The sequence below is a fragment of the Panthera uncia genome (genome assembly GCF_023721935.1).
Source record: "Panthera uncia isolate 11264 chromosome E2 unlocalized genomic scaffold, Puncia_PCG_1.0 HiC_scaffold_19, whole genome shotgun sequence".
In the NCBI taxonomy this organism is placed as follows: Eukaryota; Metazoa; Chordata; class Mammalia; order Carnivora; family Felidae; genus Panthera; species Panthera uncia.
In genome coordinates this window covers 16,475,519-16,498,251 of record NW_026057588.1, presented here as the reverse complement: position 1 = coordinate 16,498,251, position 22,733 = coordinate 16,475,519, and the positions used below count along the sequence as shown (strand labels likewise).

Sequence of the window (22,733 nt, the reverse complement as noted above, 5' to 3'; positions counted from 1 at the left end):
CTCCCTGAGACGCCTGCACAACTAGGTTCTCAACATCTCTGCCCTAGAAGCTGACACACTTTCCTCTGGAAACCAGGCGTCCGAGTCCGCAGCCCCTCTCCCCAAGGAACCACGAATCAATAGCCCCTAGCTCATCTGGGTTCCAGAAGTCCAGACCCCATTCCCCCTTGAGACCTAACAGTCCAGGCCCCATTTTGCGGGAGTCCGAGAGCCTAGCACCCGTTTCCCCAAGACCCAGGAGTCCGGGCCCTCAGCCTCTTCCTCTCTAGCACCTGGGAGTCCCAGTTTGCAGAAGCCTGGTCCACACCACCCCGGAAGTCCGGGCGTTCAACGCTCACCCTTCAGAGCCCGGATTCCGGAGGAGGAAGGGTTAAGCGGGGGAGGGCGGACTCGGAAACAGCCCAGCCGCGACGCGCTGACGTCACGGCTCTCACGCAAGGGAATCTTCCAACCACCCCTTCCACGCCTGGCCGCGCGCAGCAGGTGTCCCGCTGAGAGGCGGGGCGCTTGGCCAAGCGTGGAGCGCGTGGAATCCCCGCACGTGGGGAATTCCCGAGCAGCCCAGGGACCCAGGGCTGGTGGAGACTCGGGAATTCCCGGGGTGGGGGGTAGGGTCAAGGCCTGCGTGGACCCCTGCGGCCAGGCGCCGGATCTTACCCCCGCGGACCCGTGGCCGATTTTTAAACAACCACGCCCCCTCCCCCAGGACTCAACCTAGCCCCTTTCTACACTCCTTCCCAGCCCCGTCCTCCCACAGGACCCAGGGGTCGGGCCTCCAGCCCCTTCACCTCCGGGACCCGGGATTCCGAATCTCCAATCCCCTACCGCCCAGGACCCAAGAGTCCAGAACCCCAGCCGCTCCTCCATCACCACCCAGATGCCCGGGCCTCCTGGCCCCTCCAAACACCTCACTCTCAGCACCCAGACCTGATCCTCCCAGCTCCCTCTCTGGCATCCTCAAGAGCCGGACTCCCAGCCCCTCGCTCCTTCAAGGGGCCGAGCGTGTCTCACCTCCCCACCCCACCCCCATTACCTCGGGGATTCCGTGGCGCGGATTGCGGGCCCCCAGGGCCGCGGCCTCGGCGCTGCGCCAGCCTCGCTCTTTCCCGCGGAGCCGCCGCCGGGTCCCCGATCTAGAGTTGGTGCCCCGCGAGTTTTTAAACTGGGGTTCTAGCACCGCCCGGTCATGGGTAGGGCCCCGCCCACAGGCCTGGGAGTCCCCGTGTCGCGCTCTAGCAAGCCGAGTCTCTGAATGGGCGGGGCTGACACTGCGAGCCAGACTCCTGAGTCTCCCAGGAAAGAGGCAGCTGGGGGCCCCATCTTAGGTCTGAAGGAGAAGTGGGCCTAGAACAGCCGAGTCCTGAAGGAGGAGAGCACTGAGGGCCTAGACTTCTGAGGCTCTATCCAAGGGGGTGATGGAGGTTTCGATTTCTGGGCCCTGGGCTGAGAGGGGACAGTATTACTGTGTCCTGGGGTAAGAGGGGACTGGGGTCCCGGTCCCCAGGGAGGGAAGATCTGTTGGTAAGAGCGACCATAGGTGGGCTCAAATTTCTCCCTTTCCCCCACATCACCTTCTTTTTCAGAGGGCAGTTCTCATATATTCATCATCATTAAAAATGATTTATTACTGCAAGAGAGGTACTTTGCTGGGCGCTGTGGTATAGCTGTGAACTAAGCAGCCAGGAATTCCCAGCCCTCAAGCCAACTGACATTCCAGGGGAGGCTCATTCTCGGTTCCCATCTCAGTGATCATGTTAATCATTTCTCTCGGGCTCTCAAGGCTTCTGCTCCCCTGGTTCTCCTCCCTCACATGCTGTTGCTTCCCTGGCTGTTTCCGCCTCTTCACCCATTCTTGGGGGCCAGGGGCACTCCTCTGTCTGTACTCACTTCCTTGGTGACCTCATCCAGTCTCGTGGCTTTAAATACCATCCATAAGCCATCAACCTGAAAATTTACATTTCCAGACCAGATTTATCCCCTGAATTCATAGATGCAGCTGTGGTCATTCAGTTCCACAAGGAATCTCTCAGGCATTTCCAACTCAGTGTCCCCAGACCTTGACACTTTCCCCTAAACCTGCTTCCCCTCATTTGCCATCTCTGTCCAAGGATGCCCCAACTTTTCAGTTGCTCAGTCCAGAAGTTTTGGTCATCCTGAATCCCTCTGTCTCTCACACACCCATACCTACATGGTCAACAAATTTTGTTGGTTCTACTTCCAGAATCTTTCCATCTCTCCAGTGCCCACAACCTGGTCCATCTGTCGCCTCCCACCTAGACAAACATAGCAGCCTCCCTGGTCTCTGACCCTACCCCCAAAGGCAGTCACAGGGACTCACCACTTCTACCCCTCCCACACACACAGGAAGCAGGTGGCCTTGTCACCAGCAGGGTGATATCCGCTATTGCTTGCTTCTCTACTCCCCCACTGTTCCTCGGGACTTCTCTGGACCAAAGCCTTTTGCCAGCCCCCTTCTAGCCCCTACCCACCATGGCCCCTTCAAGTGACATCCTGTTCCTGCTTTTGCTCCCAGGTGAAGCCAGTGGCTATGGGGGGTGGCAGGCACGGTATTTATGAAAAGGGTGGCTCAGGTGGCATCTGAAGGGAGGGGTGCTGAGAGCAGATCCTCCCAGTACCCCTTCCTTCCTCGAGATCCATTTGGCTTCAGAGGCTGGTTCTCTGGGGAGAGAAACGGAGTCTGGAGCCTCTGCCTGTTAATCGCCCCATCTCCCTGCTGGGTCTGTCTCTACTTCTACTTCTGATGTCCTATCTCTGTGTGTCTTTGGGAGCTCCCCCTCCCATCTGGCCTCTTTCTCATCTGCTCCCTCTGGAATGGAGGTTGCGTCTCAGGACACCACCTTTCCCTGCACCCTGTTTTGGGAGCCACCTCTCCCTGCTGACCCACCTTCCCTCTCTTTTCACAGTGGCTGCGGCTCTGACAACCCCAGGTGAGAAATCAGCACTCCTTCCCTTTTGCCATGGCCCTTCAGGTACTGCTTCTGTCCCTAAAGTGTGGCCTGAGGGTCCTGGAACACCCCAGGTCACCACCTCACCTCTCACCCCCAAATCAGAGCCCCCAGAGGACCTGCAGCCCTCTCTGGGTCCCCGTATCACTGCTCTCATCACCAAACTGAAGCCCCAGGGACTCAGCCACCCCCCAGCCTTCTTTGGGAGTACCCACTAGGCCCGAAGCACCACCCATGTCTCTCTGTGCTGGGACACCCCCACCTGTCTCCAGTCCTCCACCTCCCCTTTCATCCCCCAAGTCAAACCCAGGGAATCTCAGACACCCGCCCCCCCCCCCCCCCCCCCCGCCCCCCCCCCCCCCCCATTCCCCCAACGCCGGCCCCCGGGGGGTGGCGCCCCCCCCCCCCCACCTCAATCCCCTTCTGTCTGGGCGCCACCCACCAGGTTCCTGTTCCGGATGTGGGCCCCCCTCCCTGCCGATGCTGGTAGGCCTCATGGCCGCCGATTTGGTGGTGTCGCTGCTGATCGTTGCGGTGGTGTTTGTGTGTGCTTGCCCCCGCCGCAGGCCCACCCAAGGTGAGGGCAGAGACAGGATGGGGCCCGGAGGGGCTGATGGCCCTAGGGAGGGGGTCCCCGGGGAGGTGTCCTCCAGGGAAGCCCTGGAGGATATGCTGGGGAAACCCTGGGGGTGGTGCATGGGGGAACTCCTGAGGAAACCCCTAAGGCAGGGGGTCCCCAGGAAGGTAGAGACGTGGGTGGCTGGTAGGTGGTCAGGCCTCATGCTTTCTCTCCCCCACCCCCAGAAGAGGACAAAATCTACATGAACATGCCTGGCAGGGGCTGACCCCCTTGTAAGCGACACCTTTGACTTCTGACCCTCTCATCCTGCATTGTGTGTGGTGGCACAGGATACCCACTCCCGACTTGGGTTGGAATAAAGCAACTGAAATACCTCTAGTTTTGTTTGTTTGTTTGTTTGTTTGTTTTTTAAGATGTTTGGGGGGGGCACCTGGGTGGCTCCATCAGTTAAGCGTCTGACTCTTGACTTTGGCTCAGATCATAATCACATGGTTGGTGAGATGGAGCCCCGCGTCTGCACTGACAGCTCAGCACCTGCCTGGGATTCTCAGTCTCCCTCTGTCTGCCCCTCCCCCACACTCTCTCTCTCTCAAAAATAAATAAATAAACATTTAAAAAAAAAGATTGTAAGGGCGCCTGGGTGTGGGTGTCTCAGTCGGTTAAGCATCCAACTTTGGCTCAGGTCACGGTCTCGTGGTTCGTGGGTTTGAGCCCCGTGTCGGGATCTGTGCTGACAGCTGGGAGTCTGGAGCCTACTTCAGATTCTGTGTCTCCCTCTCTGCCCCTCCCCTGCTCACGCTCTGTCTCTGTGCCTCAAAAATAAATATTAAAAAATTTTTAAAAACAATTTAAGTCGGGGCTCCTGGGTGGCTCAGTTGGTTAAGTGACTGACTTCAGCTCAGGTCATGATCTTGTGGTTCATGAGTTCAAGCCCCATGTCAGGCTCTGTGCTGACAGCTCAAGGCCTGGAGCCTGCTTTAGATTCTGTGACTCCCTCTCTCTCTATCCCTCCCCTGCTCCTGCTCTGTCTCTCTCTCTCAAAAATAAATAAACATTAAAAAAAAAAAAATTTAAGTCATCTCCACAGCCGATGTGGGGCTTGAACTTACAACCCTGAGATCAAGAGTTGCATGCTCTTCCAACTGAGCCAGCCAGGTGCTCCAAAACACCTCCAGTTCTAAGTCTCCCTCAAAGAACCCCAGGGTCCCCAGAGCTTCCCTCCTTCCCAGGAACTTCACATATCCCCTGCTCCTTCAGCCCAGAGATCTGGAATAACTCAATAGTGTTTTTGTGTGCCATGTTTATTTGGGAGCAGTGGTGAAGAAAAGTCTGACATCTCAGGGAGAGCACTCTGGATCTGGATCTTGGTGGGAGGAGGAATAAGGTGCTGGGTAGGCATCAGGAATGACTGGATCCAGGCATCAGGTTGTTGACTGCTGTGCTTTGGGCTCATTTGTAATATGGCCTCTGTGTGTTGAGGTCACTGTAGACATCTGACCTCTGACCTTGGAGCTCCTAATGGGAGAGACAGGGTGGGAACCATTAGTGGAAGAGGTACGCTGAATAAACTTAAAACAAAATTCAGCCTTCTCCCAGTGGCCTGTAAAGCTCCTAGCAGCTTCGTCAGCCTTGCAGCCATGGAAGAGATCTGGATTTTAATCGAGTGCATTCAGTCTTTCCCTTTCTGCTCTGCCTCACCATCATGTCCCAGCCTCAGGGCCTTTGTGTGTGCTGTTCTCTCTGCCTAGAACACAGGTTTCCTAGATATTCCCATGGATGGTTCCTTTTCCACCTGCCAGTCTCAGCTCATGTCACTTCCTCAGAGAAGCACTTCTTGATACCCCATCTAATTTCTCCCCTCCACACGCACACCCCAGTCACTGCCACACCAGCTTTATTTCGCTCATGATACTTTCCCCCAATGATATTATGTTAATTTGCTTCAAGTCCATCTCTCCAACTAGTATGTAAACTGTTGCTGTGTAGGTGCTCAACAAATTCTACCAAAGGACAAATAAATTAGAATAACGCTTTCCCCCCAAATTTCACTGCCCCTGGTAACTGAAAATCTCCCTCATTCTTCTGGACCTCATGGAGCCAAACTCAAGATTCTTTCACCTTACAAAAAGACTTTTTAATCCACAAGGGAAGCAAAGCAAAGCTGGCTGCAGGTAAGTAAGAGATTTCATAGAACGAGGCTCACAATTGAGGGGGAGGTTTATAGTCCAAAGAGACAGACTTCAAACTGAATCCCTGAAATCATATGCAAACGACCGGTCTGGGTGCACACCTCGATGGGAAGGGGTCTGTTCAGCTTCCATTAGATTCTCACAGGAGCCCATGACCCCCAAAAGGGCTGAGAAGGACATTGACAGAGAGGCAAGAGAAGGAGAGATGCCTCTGTCTGCATGGTGGTTCTTAAGAAGGGTTTCAAGGGTACTTGTACCGCCCCTAGATTATATGTACAATTTTGTAAATTTTTGTGTGGATTTTCTGAGGAATCTCTAGCTTTCATCAGCTTCTCAAAGCGATACAGGATCCCTCCTTCCAAAAAATTCTAAAACTCCTCTCTTCGGAGTTACTGAATTAGAGCTGAATTATATCCTCTTGCCCTTCTAAGAGCTTCTCCCAGAAATCATTCTGTCCTGAACAATTCAGTGCCTGCCTGAAGGTTAAGGCCTGCATTTGCCCTTGCAAAGGTAAAGCCATCCCTGGGTTTTCTCACACATTTTAAGCTGCGCATAAGGTCATGATTGATCACTGAAAGCCCTTGTGGACAGATCATGAAAGCCCCATTAGTCTTTGAGGGTTTGAAATGTTGCTGAGAAAGTGGCTTTAGGGTCTAGGTCCTAAAGGGACTGGGGAGGTGTTTAGGACAGACATGCACAGGGTAGGAGTGAGATGTGAGAAGCTGGTTTTCTCACCTGATATGGCGACTCTGTCTCCGTAATGCGCTGTTTCCTGGTCACTGCTGGGGGATGGGGAGTAGTGCAGGGTGCAGAGACAGTTAAGGTGGTGAATCAGGACAATTTTGTCCCTCCATCAATGTCCCTTTGGATGGTTGTGACTTGGGAGCTTACCCCTCCCTGCCAGGCAAGTCCTCAGAGGGGCCCAGGCTCTCCCCTGCCGTCCCCACTCACCGTCCACAGCCCCTCGCCCCCGAGGGAACAGCCGGCCCAGGGAGTACACAGCCAGGGCGATGAGGAGGGTCAGTACCAGGTCCCCCAGCACGATCCCCGCCAGCACACCGGGACTCACCACGGAGCAATTGCATTCTGAGAATGTGGCACAGGGGGTTTGTGGGGCGGTCAGTGGGAGTTGGGAATTGGGAGGAGGTGCCAGCAGGGGCAGGTTTGGAAAGGCTGGGGAACAGAGATGGGGAAGTCTTTGGGAGGCAGGGAGGGGAATTGCAGGGCCTAGGCCTACCGTTCTGTGCCTGGGCAGGGCTAAAACCTGAGGAGAGAAAAAGAAGGTAAACTGAGGCCTGGGGCTGTGACTGCAGGGTGGGCACAGAAGCTGGGGAGGCTGGGTCCTGAGAGCTAGGAGATAAGAGTGGAGAATGATGTCTGGTGGGACCTGCGGGTCAGCGTCAAGGCCCCTGGACTGTATTACTTTCACCCTGACCTGCCCTGTTGCAACACCGTTAGAGTCCCCCCACCCCCGCTTCTGCCAGAGGCCAGATCTTGGGGGCTCAGGCTCCAGGAGAGACCCACACGTTTTAGGGAGCTGGGGATCTGCTTCCCTCCACCTCCCTTTTGATTCTCCTTCTACCCTGCTCTCTGCTCTGCTCCAAGCTGAGCCCAGGGACGGGGGAGGCAGTTGCAGAAGCCCCCAACTCACCACCCACAGTCAGGAGGAGAGGCAGGAACAGGAGCCTGTTGGAAGGTCCAAGGACCCCCATGACGCAGGTGACGCTGCTGGACACCAGAGTTCAAGGGCCGGTGGGATATGGTGTAGCGTCCAAGTGAAGGAGGAAGTCTGAGGTGGGTGGTGGCAGGAGGGAGGAGGGGACAAGACAGGAGGAGGGACAGAGACAGATAACGCCAGAAAGAATCAGGCCAAGATGCTCCAGGGGCCATGCTATAGCCCCTAACTACCGGAACATAAAAGGAAATGTGCCAACCCACCCCCACTCAGGGGTCAGCCATCGGTGTAACGGGAGAGTCAGTAGCTATGATTGCCGTCAGCATGGCCTCTTCCTGGCTGGGCAGCCTTGAACAAGCCATTCAACCTCTCTGGTCCTCAGTTTCTTTATCTGTAAAATGAGGAGTAAAACAGTACCTATTTTGTAGGGGTTTATGGGGATGGAATGAATTAATGTTTCTAGAACAGGGTCCCACACTTGTCAGCTTTTTATAAGCATCAGCTATAATTATTTGATACTCAGAGCCTTGTGAAGTTTACAGGATATTAAAAGAGAACCATCAGGATATGGGCACTAATGAGCCGCAGGCACTCTGTCCTAAGTGTTAACTCATTTAACCCCCACAGCACCCTTCTGAGGTAGATGCTCTTATCCCCATTTTACAGAAAGGTAAAGACACTTGCCCAAGGTCACACAGGAAATAAAGGTGATAGTGAAATACAGGACCCAGGGACAGATAGTTGACCCTTAGAAGAGAAAGAAAAAAAGAACCAAGACGAAAGAAAGATAAGGAAGGAGAAAGAGATGGCGAGGCCGAGAGAGAGAGAGAGAGAGAGAGAGAGAGAGGCAGGCAGTGACACCAAAACACACAGCACAGACACAGGATTGAGCGTTTGGGGTGAGGCAAGTGGGGGGACAACATGGTGACCACTGGGCCAGGCTGGGCTGCCCCACCAAATAAGGAAGTAGCTGGAAGTGAGGACAGAGGGAGGCACCCAGGGGGAGACAGGGACTTCTAGGCCCCTACAGGAGCCTGAGCTGGGACTGGCTAGGAGGAACCTGAGGTTAAGGCACTGGGGGATGGGCCAGCGGCAGGAAGCCCCCCTCCCCCATCCAGGCGTCACACCCCGCAGCTCCCTGGGCCTGGGCTTAGGAGAGAAAAGGGGAACCTGGATGCTGGTCATGGGACAGGCTCCGAGTGGCCCTTTGTGGTGGGGGGATTTGGAAGCCAGAGGAGGGTCAGGGCCCAGTCCGAGGGAGCACTGGCTGCTAACAGCCTCCGTCGCCCAGGCCTGGCCAAGTCTCCAACACCCCCACCCCTACCACCGCCAGGTCTGGAGTGAGCACGGAGAGAAGAGGCGAGCTGTGGAGGCCCTTGCAGCAGCACCCTAGGCCTCAAGGTGGCTGAAGCTGAGCGAGCCGTGGTCTCAGTCAGCGACCACAGGAAGCTCTCAGCCTGGAGGGTCTTGAATCAGGCGTTTGTGGGCTCCCTCTGGCTGGGCAGGGGGAGCACACTGCAGGGGGCAGGGACCAAAGCAGGGGCCAGGCTGCCGCTACAGTCCACAATATTGAGAGGATTTTGTGACGTCTCCCGGAAAAATGCCCGCGTGGCACCCTGTATGTGCTCAGTGAATATTCATCACTATCCTCATCATTACAGTTATCCTTATCAGTACTTCAAGTCTCCAGTTCTGGGCTCCTCTTGCTGAAAGTCCTCCCTCAACCCCTCAAACTCGGCCCCGCAATCCGGTCCTCCCGGCTCCAGCCAGGCCTGAGCCGGCCCCGGAATCCAGTCTGAACAGCGCGCTCACGCACCATCCAATCAAGCAGCTGCGGCCCTTGGGCTGGTGCTGGGTCCGAGTCCCAGAGCCTTCCCTTTCCACTGCTGAGATGTGGGGAAGTCGGAGCTCTCCCAAGGGAACTGACTGAGTTAGTGGCAGATATTTGTGGGAGGTGGGGTAGAGGCTCTTTACCAACCAGAAGTGAAGTATTTCAATATTTTGGCATCTCGTATGATTGCACCGGTACGGACCGCAGAATGCTGGCCGGGGCTGGTCGGGCTGGGCTCTCATGGGTGGGCGAACCATTGAGTGAAAGAAGGCTGTGATGGGGGGCACCCAGCTGACTGCGAGCCACCCTCACAGGGTGCCAGACTCCAGGAAGTGGGCCTGTTTCGCCCTCCCTTGAGATCTGTAAAATGTCTCAATGTCTCCTGGCAGAAGCCCAAGAGTTGGGCAAGGCCCAGACAGACTTTGCCAGAAAGCAGGCAATGTGTCTAGCCTGTAACAAGCTTGCCTCTGTGGCAGATACAACCCCTCCTCGCTCTCCTTGCTTCCACTTTTGCCCCCTACAGCCCATCGTCCCCATAACAACCAGAGGAAACTTGTTAAAAAAAATTTTTTTTAATGTTTATTTATTTTTGAGGCAATGCAAGAGACAGAGTGCAAGCAGCGGAGGGGCAGACAGAGGGAGACAGAATCTGAAGCAAGCTCCGAGCTCTGAGCTGTCAGCCCAGAGCTGGACACGGGGCTCAAACTCATGAACCGTGAGATCATGACCTGAGCCCAAGTCAGACACCCAACCGACTGAGCCACTCAGGCGCCCCGGAGGAAGCTTTTTTGAAAAGGCAGAGAACCAGTTTTGTAAATGGCCAAAATATTAGAACAGACAATGTCACAGAAGAAGGGATGTGAATGGCCCATAAGCCTGTGAAAAAGCGTCCAACATCATTAGTCATTAGGGAAACACGAATTAAAACCACAATGAAATACCACTACACATCCGCTGAAATGACTAAAATTAAAAAGACTGACCCTTGGGGCGCCTGGGTGGCTCAGTCGGTTAAGCGTCCAACTTCGGCTCAGGTCATGATCTTGGGGTCTGTGAGTTCGAGCCCCACGTCAGGCTCTGTGCTGACAGCTTGGAACCTGGAGCTGCTTCAGATTCTGTGTCTCCGTCTCTCTCTGCCCCTCCCCCACTTGTGCTCTGTCTCTCTCTATCAAAAATAAATAAAATGTAAAAAAAAATTTTTTTTAATTAAAAAATAAACAAAATAAAAAGACTGACCCTCTCAAGTGTCAGCAGAGATGTGGAGCAACTGGAAATTTCACACTGCTGGTGGAAATGAAAAAATAGAAACGTTATAAAGGTAAATATTCACCTACGCGGAGATCTAGCAATTCCACAGAAGCAGGCGTTTACCCAGGAGAAATAAAAGCATATATTTACATCGAGACCTGCCTATCTTTCTGTCCTCCCTTTCTCCCCCTTTTTTCCTCCCTTCCTCGACTCCAGCTACCCTGGCCTTCTTGTTTCTTGTATAAGTCAAGTGCACTCTCACCTCAGGGCCTTTGTACCTGCTGTTCCCTCTGCCTATGATGGTTTTCCCAAAGTCCATGTAGAACTGGCCACTACTGGTCTTTCAGCTCTCAGCTCAAATGTTACACCCTCCCAGAGACCTCTCCTGCTCAAGTCACCCACCACCATCAATTTCATTTTCTTCCTGTATTTATCATACCTGAAATTCTCTGATTTACGTGTTCCCATTTTACTGTCTGCCACTTCCTCTAGAATAGAAATTCCATGAGAACAGGAACCTTTCTGCCGTGCTCACCGTTGTATTCTCAGCACATAAAGTAGATGTCCAGGAATTTTTTTAAAAGTTTATTTCAGGGGCGCCTGGGTGGCGCAGTCGGTTAAGCGTCCGGTCACGATCTCGCGGTCTGTGGGTTCGAGCCCCGCGTCGGGCTCTGGGCTGATGGCTCGGAGCCTGGAGCCTGTTTCTGATTCTGTGTCTCCCTCTCTCTCTGCCCCTCCCCCATTCATGCTCTGTCTCTCTCTGTCCCAAAAATAAATAAAAAAAAACGTTGAAAAAAAATTTAAAAAATAAATAAATAAAAGTTTATTTCATTTATTTAAATAAATAAAGTTTATTTATTTATGCAGAGCTTGATCTCGCAAACCTGTGAGATCATGACCTGAGCTGAAATCAAGAGTCGGATGCTTAACCGACTAAGCCACCCAGGCTCCCCAGAAAATATTCTTTCAATATTGGACTAAATGGCCACCAGGAACAGGTTGGATTAAACGTGGCTCCTCATGTCTGCATCACGCTCTAATGGTATCCCAGACATGCCCCCTGTTTCTCCTTGAATTAATCACTTGGCAGATAAGAATGCTAGGGTTCCCCCGATATCCTCCTGCTCCTTCTTCCACAAAATTTTTAGCAAGGCATCTGCCCACTCAACTAAAAACTGTATTTCCTGGCCTCCTTCGCATTTAGAGTGGCCATATAACTTTATTCTGGCCAACAGGTAGCATGGGAAGTAAAGTGGCGATTTAAAAGGCAGAGCCTTTGTGGAGGAATGCACTCTACGCTTCTCCTTGACTTTCTCATTTGCTGGAATTGGAATGTGGGAAACTTGGAACAAGTGGATGAGGACAACATGACAAAAATGAAAGAGTAAGAAGACAGAAGAATCCTCAGTGCTCATCACCTTGGAAGAGCCACGCCAACCCCGGACTCTTACGTAAGGGAGAAATTTCTACCTTGTTCAAGACACTTGTGGTAGGTAGTCTCCAAAGATGGTCACCAAGAATTTCTTCCTCCCAATATGCACACGCCATCCCCCATACCAAAAGGTAGAGTCCCATTTTCCCTGCCCTTGAATCTGAGCTGACCTTGCAACTTGCATTGACAAAGAACGTGGTGGAAGGGATGCTGTGTCAGTTCTGAAGGTAGACCTTAAGAATCCTTATAGCTTCTGGTTTTGCTTTCTTGGAATCCAGCTGCCATGCTGTAAGGAAGTCCAAGCTCCCTTCCCAGAGAGTGAGGACACACAAAGAGGCCTTGGAGGTGAGACACGATGTGTGGAAAGAAAGGCCACTAGGAGAAGAATCAAGGCACCCCAGTCAATAGCAAGTGCCAAGGCCCCAGGAAGGTGAAAGAAGTAATCTGGATCTTTCTTGCCATGCCAGTCACTAGCCAAATGCAGCCACCTGAGTGACCCCAGGCAACACCATGTGGAGCAGAAGAGCCACTCAGTCAGCTGAAAGAATCATGAGAAATAATAAATTATTGTTGTTTTAAATCCCTATGTTTTTAGATGGTCTGTTAGAAAACAATAGACAATGGAAACAGCACTGTTATTTTGGGGACTTTATTACTACAACCAAATCTATACTCCACCGAATACAGTTTCAAAAGCCCAACTTGAACTAGTTGAGGCTGGAGGGTGAAGATTGTGAAGATGTGGAGGTTAATACACAAGTGCTCTAAGGGGAAAACTAAGCAACCTAAACATCAGAGGAGAAGGGATGATGGAACGCTGGACAGATCCAGACTGACTCCAAGATTCTCCATAGCTTGCTTCCGCTTCTCTCTGGGCCAGCTTTGTTCAGCCCTCTCTGTTTCTTATGGAACTGCACAGTTTCTGTCATCAATAGCTCACTCTTGCTGAGCCCATGATTTAAAAGAGGAGAGGAAAGGAGGGGAGAGGAGAGGAGAGGAGAGGAGAGGAGAGGAGAGGAGAGGAAAGGAAAGGAAAGGAAAGGAAAGGAAAGGAAAGGAAAGGAAAGGAAAGGAAATCCTGGGGGAGGCGCCTGGGCGGCTCAGTCAGTTAAGCTTCTGACTTCAGCTCAGATCACGATCTGGCAGTTCATGGGTTCAAGTCCTGCGTCAGGCTCTGTGCCGACAGCTTGGAGCCTGAGGCCTGCTTTGGATTCTGTGTCTCCCTCTCTCTCTGTCCCTCCCCCACTCGCGCTCTGTCTCTCTCTTTCAAAGATAAATAAACACTTAAAAAATTAAAAGAAAATAAAAGAATCCTGGGAGAGGACTCAGCTTGGCTCAGCATGTATTCCCTGCATTTCCCAAACCAATCACCTGTGGCTGGTGTGGGGGGCAAAGTCTGTAAGAAAGTGGCAGGGTGCTTGAGAACACTGCATTGGAGATGAAGGAGGACTGGTCCTTAAGCAGCATGTGGGGAATGCCCTTGGCTCCCCCCCCATACTCCCTCAGTATTCGCCACTTCTAGGCACACTACCTGGCTTACAACTTCCTGCACTGTGACTGTCTTCTCAAGGCCCCTTTCTGCAAGTTGGATCTACCTATGCTCAGGTCCTGGCTCTGGCCATTAAACCAAGGTGACACCTGACCCAGATATAGCAGTCACAATTCTTCATTGCATACGGTAGATGCCACTAACTCGTTTAAACAGCAAAGTGGGTGTGTTCAAGGATGTTAGGGAGACCACTGAATCTCTGGGAGTGCCACAGATCTGTCCCTGGGCTACACAAATCCTAATGCCACCCAGGAGTTTCTGCTAAGACTTCCGCCGCTATTCACATAGGAATCGATTTTATAGGTTGCTTCCTTTTTCTCTTCACTCTTTCAGATAAAATCCTGATGCAAATACCAAAACATTTACCGACAAAATATGCTGCATGACCACACAGAGGAGGAGAATGAGGGGGAAAAGATCGGCCCTATGTGAACGGTCGTCGGGGTTAGAGAGATGGTTCAGGATTCCTCACACTCTTTTGTCTTCCTTCATTTCAAAATTCTCCAAATTAAAAATTTCTTGAAAACGTGGGTGCGTTCGATTGGCAAAGTGCAGGACACATGCCTGCACACAGCTGCAAGGAAGGCTGGGAATTTCTGACTTCTGGACTGGGGAAGCTGAATTCATAGGGTAGGACATTCCCAAAATGTAGAGAACATGTTCAAAAGACTCCAGACATCTGAATAGAAAGCATGAGAGATGTCCACAACACCAAAGGCACCAATCCGTAGGGCCTGCCTTCCCCTTCCCCGGCAAGATGAGAGTTTGATTCTTTAGTCAAAATAAAATGGAAAATCACAATGATATACCACTGCACATCTATTAGAATGGCAAACAGCAGGGGCGCCTGGGTGGCTCGGTCGGTTAAGCGTCCGACTTCGGCTCAGGTCACGATCTCGCGGTCCGTGAGTTCGAGCCCCGCGTCGGGCTCTGTGCTGACCGCTCAGAGCCTGGAGCCTGTTTCAGATTCTGTGTCTCCCTCTCGCTCTGACCCTCCCCCGTTCATGCTCTGTCTCTGTCTCAAAAATAAATAAACGTTAAAAAAAATAAAATAAATAAATAAAAAAAAAAAGAATGGCAAACAGCAGCACTTCTGACAATTCCTAGAGCCGCCGAAGATGCCTAACAACGGGAACCCTCCTACACATTGCTGGTGGGAATGCAAAATGGTTCAGCCACTTAGGAAAAGTGGCAGTTTCTTATAAAGTTAAACACACGCTTATCATATGACCCAACAATCCTATTCCTAGATATTTACTCAAGAGAAGTCAAAACTTAAGTTCACACAAACACCAGTATGCCATATGAACAGTGGCTTTATTTATAATTGCCCCAAACTAAAAACAAGCCATGTTTTCTTCAGCGGATGAATGAATCATGGTACATCAACACAATGGAATACTACTCGGCAAGAAAAAGGAATGAACTACTGATAAACCCACAAGAGCACAAACAAATCTGAAGTACATCATGCTATGGGAAAGATGCCGGACTCAAAAGTCTCCATACACAATTCTAGCCATAGAACACTCTGGAAAAGGCAGCCTGGAGGGACAGAAATCGGATCGGTGCCTGCCAGGGGCTGGAAGTGGAGGCAGTGGTTGACCACAAAGGGGAGTGAGGGAAATTGGGGAGGGGAGGACAATAGAATTCTCTATTTTTCTTGTGATGATTTCATGGTTGCATGCGTTTGTCGAAGTTCATAGAACAATACACTAAAAAGGATGTATTTTACTCTACGTAAATTCTACCTGAATAAAAAATTGTTTTAAAAAGATGAAAATTGGAAGCACCAAAGAAACTGGTAAAGCGATTTCATGATGTCTTTATTTCCTACCAGTTTCAGCGTTGACAACTAAACAGATGTTTCCCGCTTTGGCTTGTGGGAAAGTGCTAGCAAGGACTGACTTGCAAGGCGAGTGAAGCACCATGCCAGCAATCAGCAAATATTGTTTTCTTCCCTTCTTCTATTAAAATGTAATTGGTAATTGGACATCTGGTCCCCTAGCCAAGACTGTGTTTCTCAGCCTCTTTGGAGCCAGATGAGGCCCTGGAACTGTCTTCTGGTCAATGGAATGCGGGAAGAAACAACTTCCAGGTTGTGTCCCTAAAGGCAAAAGTGTGTCCTCCCTTTCTCTATTCTCCCTCTTCGCAGGAATGTGGCCCCGACATTGTCAGTGAACAGACATCCTAGGCCACAACAGCTGGCTTTATATGTTTGTGAAAGGAAGGCCTTTAAAATATAATTAAAGCAATGCTCCATAGATTTATCAGTTGTGGTTCATCCATATCATAAATGCAGTCATTAGAAATGAATTAGAAATCTACAATTTTAAGCCCCATGCAGGGCTTAAAATTTAAGGCACCCTTGGGGCGCCTGGGTGGCTTGGTTGGTTAAGCGTCCAACTTCGGCTCAGGTCATGATCTCACAGTCCGTGAGTTCGAACCCCGCGTCAGGCTCTGTGCTGACAGCTCAGAGCCTGGAGCCTGTTTCAGATTCTGTGTCTCCCTCTCTCTCTGCCCCTCCCCTGTTCATGCTCTGTCTCTCTCTGTCTCAAAAATAAATAAACGTTAAAAAAATTAAAAAAAAATTTAAGGCACCCTTTACATTTGTTTTTTTACAGAGAGTATTTTTAACTTATATAATCATAAATAAATAAAAATATTTTAATTTCAGAAAACGCAACAAATAAAGGCAATTTTTTGGAGGAAAAAAAATACAGGACTTCTGCTGTCAATATTGGTGTTCTAAGAAATCAGAAAGCACCCTCCCCTGAAGAACAAATAAAAATATAGGTTGAGGGAGGCGCCTGGGTGGCTCAGTCGTTTGAGTGTCTGACTCCGGCTGGGGTCCTGATCTCGCGGTCTGTGAGTTCGAGCCCCGCGTCGGGCTCTGTGCTGACAGCTGAGAGCCTGGAGCCTGCTTTAGATTTTGTGTCTCCCTCTCTCTCTGCCCCTCCCCTCCTCATGCTCTGTCTTTCTCTCTCTCTGTGTCAAAAATAAATAAACATTAAAGAAAAATACAGGTTGAGGGGTGCCTGGGTGGCTCGGTTGGTTGAGTATCTGGCTCTTGATTTTGGCTCAGGTCATGATCTCACAGTTCGTGAGTTTGAGCCCTGCATCGGGCTCTGCGCTGATGGCATGGAGCCTGCTTCGGATTCTCTGTCCTCTCTCTCTGCCCCTCCCCAACTCGTTCTCTCTCTCTCTCTCTCTCTCTCTCTCTCTCTCTCTCTCCCTCTCTTTCTCAAAACTAAAAATGCAGTTTGAAATATATAGGAAAAGTTACTAAAAGCAGCAAAGCACTGGTAAGAGGGTAAGGAAATAGCATCCAATATCCAAAATGAAACAAAAAGGGAGCCCAGAACTCAAATGTCTTCAGAACAAATGTCTTCACTATGTTCTGAAGACATGGTCCAATCCAGAAGACAGTTAGGGACTAGAGAGGCAAAATGTAGAGGCCCAGGTCCACCCAGACTGGAGAGTGTGAACATCACTCTTCATTTTCAACTGGGATCTGAAGGCTTGTCACACTCAAGGTAAGAGTGAGCCAGAAATCACCTAGCCTTCATGTGAACTAACAGCTTATCCTTGTAGCCCCTAAGTCAGGTAAACCTGGGTCTTGTCCTGGATGAATGTCCCCTCTGGAGTAACATACAGCCATATTAGGTCTTCAGATTCTTCCTACAAATCTTTTTTAAAAAAATTTTTGGGGGTTGGGGGTGCCTGGCTGGCTCAGTCGGTTAAGCATCCAAATTTGGTTTAGGTCATGATCTCATAGTTCATGAGTTCAAGCCCCAAGTTGGGCTCTGTGCTGACAGCTTAGAGCCTGGAGCCTGCTTGGATTCTGTGTCTCCCTCTCTCTCAGCCCCTCCCCCACTCGTGCTCTGTCTCTCTGTGTCTCCCTCAAAAATAAATAAAAACATTAAAAATTTTTTTTAATGTCCCTCTTCCTACAAATCTAAGATATCATGAACAAGAATAGGCAGGATCAACAAAAATGACAACATACATGCAAACACTTCAGATGTCTGACTTATCATCCTGCCAATTTTTGCAAAGAATTTGTATTACCTGGAAATAAGCAGCTATATTCCCTTCGACTGCTCATCTGTGACCTGACCTTACTGTTATACATCTGCTCTTTGCTCTGGAAAGTAACCCAGAAGATGACCCTCACAGTACAGAGGGCAAAATAAATTAGACACCAAAGCTAAGATTTCATTTCTCGGGGCTGCCTGGGTGGCTCAGTCAGTTAAGTGTCTGACTCTTGATTTCAGCTCAGGTCATGATCTCATGGTTTGTGAGATTGAGCCCCACATCAGGCTCTTTGCTTACAGCATGGAACCTGCTTGGGATTCTTTCTCTCCTTCCCTCTCTGTCCCTCTCCTGTTCGCACTTTCTCTTGCTCAAAATAAATAAATAAACTTTTTTTTTTAAGATTTCAAGGTGCCTGGATGGCTCAGTTGGTTAAGTGTCTGACTCTTGGTTTCTTCAACAAATAAAAATAAAAATGTTTAAATGTTTATTTATTTTTGAGACAGAGAGAGAGAGCGCGGGTGAGGGGCAGAGAGAGAGGGGGACAGGGGATTGGAAGTGGAAGTGGGCCCTGCATGGATGGCTTCAGCGCTGACAGCAACGAACCCGATGTGGGGCTCGAACTCACTAAATCGGAGACCTGAGCCGAAGTTGGACGCTCAACTGACTGAGCCACCCAGGCACTCCTCAAAATAAAAATAAATTTTAAAAATATATTTCATTTCTTGGGGCGCCTGGGTGGCTCAGTCAGTTGAGCGTCCAACTTTAGCTCAGGTCATGATCTCACAGTTCATGGGTCTGAGCCCCACGTCGGGCTCTATGCCGACAGCTAGGAGCCTGGAGCCTGCTTCAGATTCTGTATCTCCCTCTCTCTCTGCTCCTCCCACATTCATGGCCTGGTTCTCTCTGTCTCTCAAAAATAAATAAAAGTTAAAAAAAAATTTTAATATATTTCATTTCTCGGTTCACCTACGCTAGGAAAGAGCTGTGAGGTGAGTCTCCATTTCCCTTTTCTCCTTCTCACTGCCTGGAATGTGAATGTGGTGGGAGCCATCTTGGACCACGCAGGCCAGGGCACTCCCCTAGGGATGGTAGGACCATCGGTTAGACAGCCTAGATCTCTGATGCCATGAAACCTCCATACCATCACAATGAAACCCTGGACTATTTATACTTCATCTATTGGTGAAACAGAAATAAAGTTCTACTTTGTTTAAGCCACTGTTATATTGAATTCTATTACAGGGTTCATATCCTACCTAACCTATATCCTATCTAAGTGTTCATTACACATGAGCGATTTCTCATGTTCCTAAAATCCCCTTAGAAATATCAGTCTATGGGTGCCTGGGTGGCTCAGACAGTTAAGCCTCTGACTCTTGATTTTGGCTCAGGTCATGATCTCAAAGAGACTGCTTGGAATTCTTTCTCTCTTCTCTCTACCCCTCGCCCCACCTCAAAATAAATAAATAAACATTTAAAAAAAAGAAATATAAGTCCCCTTAATGGATTTGTAATATTATATCTTCTGAAGTTATTGAATTTTTATTAACTCGTGCATGTATTCATTTATTTAACACCTATTTGCCCAGGCCCCTGGATGGGTGATAGGTATGTAATAGTGAACAAAACTGCCCTCCTAGAGCTTGGCTCCTAGTGGAGGGAGAAAGGCAATAAATAAGAAAAATAATAACTATGACGTTTCTATTTTCAGAGATAGCTAGCATGTTCCAAAATCTGTGGCAGAGACTGGCTAATTTGTCACTAAAACTGCTTCCCTCTGCTTCTTTGCATACAGCTGGACCACATTTCCCATCGTCCCTTGTAATCAGGTATATGAGGCAATAATGCGAGCAAATGTGTTGTGATGGACCTCCAGGTGTGACCCTGAAAACCTCCCACTTGTGGCCCTCACCTCTTTCAACACCCACCGGTAGAGAGGACTGGGGGCAGGGGCAGGCCGACTATAGGAGCCCAGAGCTGCCAGATGGGAGGAGCTTCAGTCCCAGGGTGACTCAGGGGCAGAGACCCCCTACTGATTGCATTTACACTGTGGTGTGAAGGAAAGATAGATTGTATCAAGCCACTGAAATTTGGGCTTCTTTGGTTAACAAGAGCTTGTGGGGTGCCTGGGTGGCTCAGTCAGTTAAGTGTCTGACTTCAGCTCAGGTCATGATCTCCCTGTCCAACCTGAGTTCAGGCCCCTCGTCGGGCTCTGTGCTGACAGCTCAGAGCCTGGAGCCTGTTTCAGATTCTGTGACTCCCTCTCTCTCTGCCCCTCCCCCACTCACATTCTGTCTCTCTGTCTCTGAAAAATGAATAAACCTTAAAAAAGTCTTCTTTTAAATAAACTTTAAAAACATTTTTTAAAAAGCTAGTAATTTGCCTTACCTAATATGTTCCACGAAGCAAAGATTCTGGAAGACTGCAAAAAATGGCTCCAATTTTTCAACCCTCTCTGTCTCCCTGCCTTTCACCATCCGACTTCAAGGCAACTCCCATCAAAGGGTGGAGTCTATTTCCCTGCCCTTGAATCTGAGTAGGTGTTGGGAACTGACATGGTCAACAGAATGAGGAGCAAGGAATAGCAGGACAGTTGCCAGCGATAGCCAACTGATTCAGGCTGCCTGACCAAATAAATCCGGCGGGGGGTGGGGGGTGGGGGGGAGGGGTGGAAATGCCTAGGAGGTCCCCCCACCCCTTCCCCATACAGTTATCATGGACTTCAGCATGCTGATAAAAATTCCAACAAAGCAGCTCGTCTAACTTTATTCAAGCCAGCGTTTCCCACGTTTCTTTTCGCAAGGAATCCCTTTACCTTCAAATGACATCCCATGGGTCTTTGTCAAATGTTAGTGGGACACGGGATTATTTCCAATTTGTTTTTGGTTTTGGTCTGTTTTTTCTGTTATTATTAGAAAATGGTGCCATGAAAATCTCTTTAGTGAAATCTTTTCCCACTTGCTGGATTCTTTCAGAGGCTAAATTCCTAGACGTATAAATGGTGAATTAACAGATACACACATTTTTAGGCTTTGAACTCAGGCTGTCCAATCCTTCTCCAGAAGGGTCATTCCCATTCCCATCCCAACCATGGTGAATGAAATCTCACATTTACCTGAACTCTCCTCAGCTATAGGGAACCACATTTCAAACATCTTTGCCGATTTGACAGGCAAAGGGATGTGTTTCAGTATTTCAAGTGGCAATTATTTGAACATTACTTTTTTTCTATTTGTATTTCTTCTGTGAATTGTCTTTTCCTCTTATTTGCCCATCTTTTGGGTATTGGGTTTTCATGTTAATTCCACATTGATATATTAATATCTTCATTACAAGATGCTAACCATTTGTCAGTTTTGCCTGTCGCGAGTATTTTTCTCCGGTATTTGCATAACCTCAATTTTAGTCATGCCCTTTTTGGACACATGCAATATTCAATTCTTTAAACAGTCAAATCCATCAGTCTTTTCCTTGGTGATTTGTTCTCCCATTTTGAAGTTCAGGTAGTCTTTTCCAACCCAGAGTATTAAATATTTATTTCATCTTCAAGACTTTTATTGTGTAATTTTCTTCCCATATTTTACTCTAGTCCATCTGGAATTTATTTTTATTTGTCATGTAAGATGAGGCTCCAAATTGATATCTTCCCCCAAATGGCTGGAATATAAATCCAATTGGTATGACATTATAGTTCTGTTCTACAATACATTCTTGCTTTCTTTATTCTGTCTTTGGCCAGCCATTCCGGTAAGATACCCAGCATGACTGCTAGTTCATGGAAATCACATTTTAAATTAGGTGAAGTCCGTGATTTTGTCTGCTTTATCTCTCATGTATCTACAGGACCTAGAACAGAACCTGGTGCACAGCAGTTGAGTATCTCAGTGAATGTCTGGTGAAAGAATAAATGAGGGAATGAATGAATGAAAGAATGAGGGAATGAATGAATGCATACAATATGCCAGCCTTAATATGGGCAGTGAGTTTATTTATGTTGGGAATAACATCCTGCCCCTTTACTCCATAAGGCCCACAGAAAATAGGAAATAGTTCGCTCAGCCTATATCAGGTAGCTCTTGCTGCATAACAAATTCCCAAAACTAGCGGCTTAAACAGCAACTATGTTATTATTTGCTCACTGCCCTGTGTTTTAAGAATTTGAATTGGACCCAACAGAGATGGTTTGTCTCTGCTCCACATGATGTCAGCTGAGGCTACAGCATCCAAGAAGGCTTTTTCATTCATGTTTCTGGTGTTCCAAGAAAAGCTCAAACGGCCGAGGGACAGCTAGAACAGAGGTCACAGATTCGGGGCTATCAATTCTCGCTATCTGGCTTCCTCAGTTCTCCATGTGGCTTTTCCACGTAATCACTCTGTGTGGCCTTGCCATGTGGTCTCCCCGACAGGGAGCTCAGCGTTCCTGAGTACACGAAAGCAAAAGCTGCCAAGCTTAAGACTGAGGCCAGAACTGGCAGTGGGTGACTTCTGTTACATTCTGTTGGTTAAAACAAGTCACGTGTCCAAGGCAGAGGCAAGGGAGAGGACTGCGGGAGAGCGTGAGCAGTGAGGTATAGTTCTTTGGGAATCTCAGTATAACTGACTTCCGCAATCCAGTAAATGGCTCCTTACTGACCTTTCGCAAGGGTCAGGCAAGAAACAGATGCAATGGTGGGCCCCACAGATGCACTCTCCTAAAATGCAGTGAATGTATGGGCCCAGGCCGTTACTGGGCCCTGAGGCAGGTGCCTCTCCCAACCTGAGACAGTACATGCTCAGGAAGGCTTCCAGGGAAGGCTTCCAATAAAGGTAACTACAGACCTGTGTCTTAAGAGTGAGTAGAACACAGTCAGTGGAAGAGCATGTACAAAGGCACAAAGGTAAGAAACCACTTGTGGGAATGCAAGCTGGTGCAGCCACTCTGGAAAACAGTATGGAGGTTCCTCAAAAAACTAAAAATAGGACTACCCTATGGCCCAGCAATTGCACTACTAGGTATTTATCCAGGGATACAGGTGTGCTGTTTCGAAGGGACACGTGCACCCCCATGTTTATGGCAGCACTGTCGACAATAGCCAAAGTATGGAAAGAGCCCAAATGTCCATCGATGGATGAATGGATAAAGAAGGTGTGGTATATATATATATACAATGGAGTATTATTCGGCAATCAAAAAGAAGGAAATCTTGCCATTTGCAACTACGTGGATGGAACTGGAGGGTATTGTG

The 22,733-nt window shown here is 49.3% G+C and overlaps 2 protein-coding genes across 5 annotated transcripts; one reads left to right on the top strand and one right to left on the bottom strand.

Annotated features, from left to right (window-relative positions):
- Positions 1-2,355: 2,355 nt before the first annotated feature.
- HCST (hematopoietic cell signal transducer) lies at positions 2,356-3,924 on the top strand. Of its 3 annotated transcripts, none has more exons than XM_049621979.1 (4): positions 2,356-2,533; positions 2,925-2,990; positions 3,412-3,543; positions 3,774-3,924. In XM_049621979.1, the coding sequence occupies exons 1-4, from the start codon at positions 2,491-2,493 to the stop codon at positions 3,809-3,811; spliced, it is 279 nt and encodes a 92-aa protein (XP_049477936.1). In that variant the 5' UTR covers positions 2,356-2,490; the 3' UTR covers positions 3,812-3,924. The 3 variants fall into 3 exon arrangements, with proteins under 3 accessions (XP_049477936.1, XP_049477934.1, XP_049477937.1); XM_049621977.1 differs by having other exon boundaries at positions 2,365-2,533; positions 3,771-3,924; XM_049621980.1 differs by having other exon boundaries at positions 2,372-2,533; positions 2,925-2,948; positions 3,771-3,924.
- Positions 3,925-4,831: 907 nt separating this feature from the next.
- Positions 4,832-7,524, bottom strand: TYROBP (transmembrane immune signaling adaptor TYROBP). Of its 2 annotated transcripts, none has more exons than XM_049620745.1 (5): positions 7,387-7,524; positions 6,973-6,999; positions 6,687-6,821; positions 6,471-6,517; positions 4,832-5,061 (listed from the first exon to the last, which is right to left on the bottom strand). In XM_049620745.1, the coding sequence occupies exons 1-5, from the start codon at positions 7,445-7,447 to the stop codon at positions 4,996-4,998; spliced, it is 336 nt and encodes a 111-aa protein (XP_049476702.1). In that variant the 5' UTR covers positions 7,448-7,524; the 3' UTR covers positions 4,832-4,995. The 2 variants fall into 2 exon arrangements, with proteins under 2 accessions (XP_049476702.1, XP_049476703.1); XM_049620746.1 differs by having other exon boundaries at positions 6,471-6,514.
- Between the last annotated feature and the right edge of the window lie 15,209 nt (positions 7,525-22,733).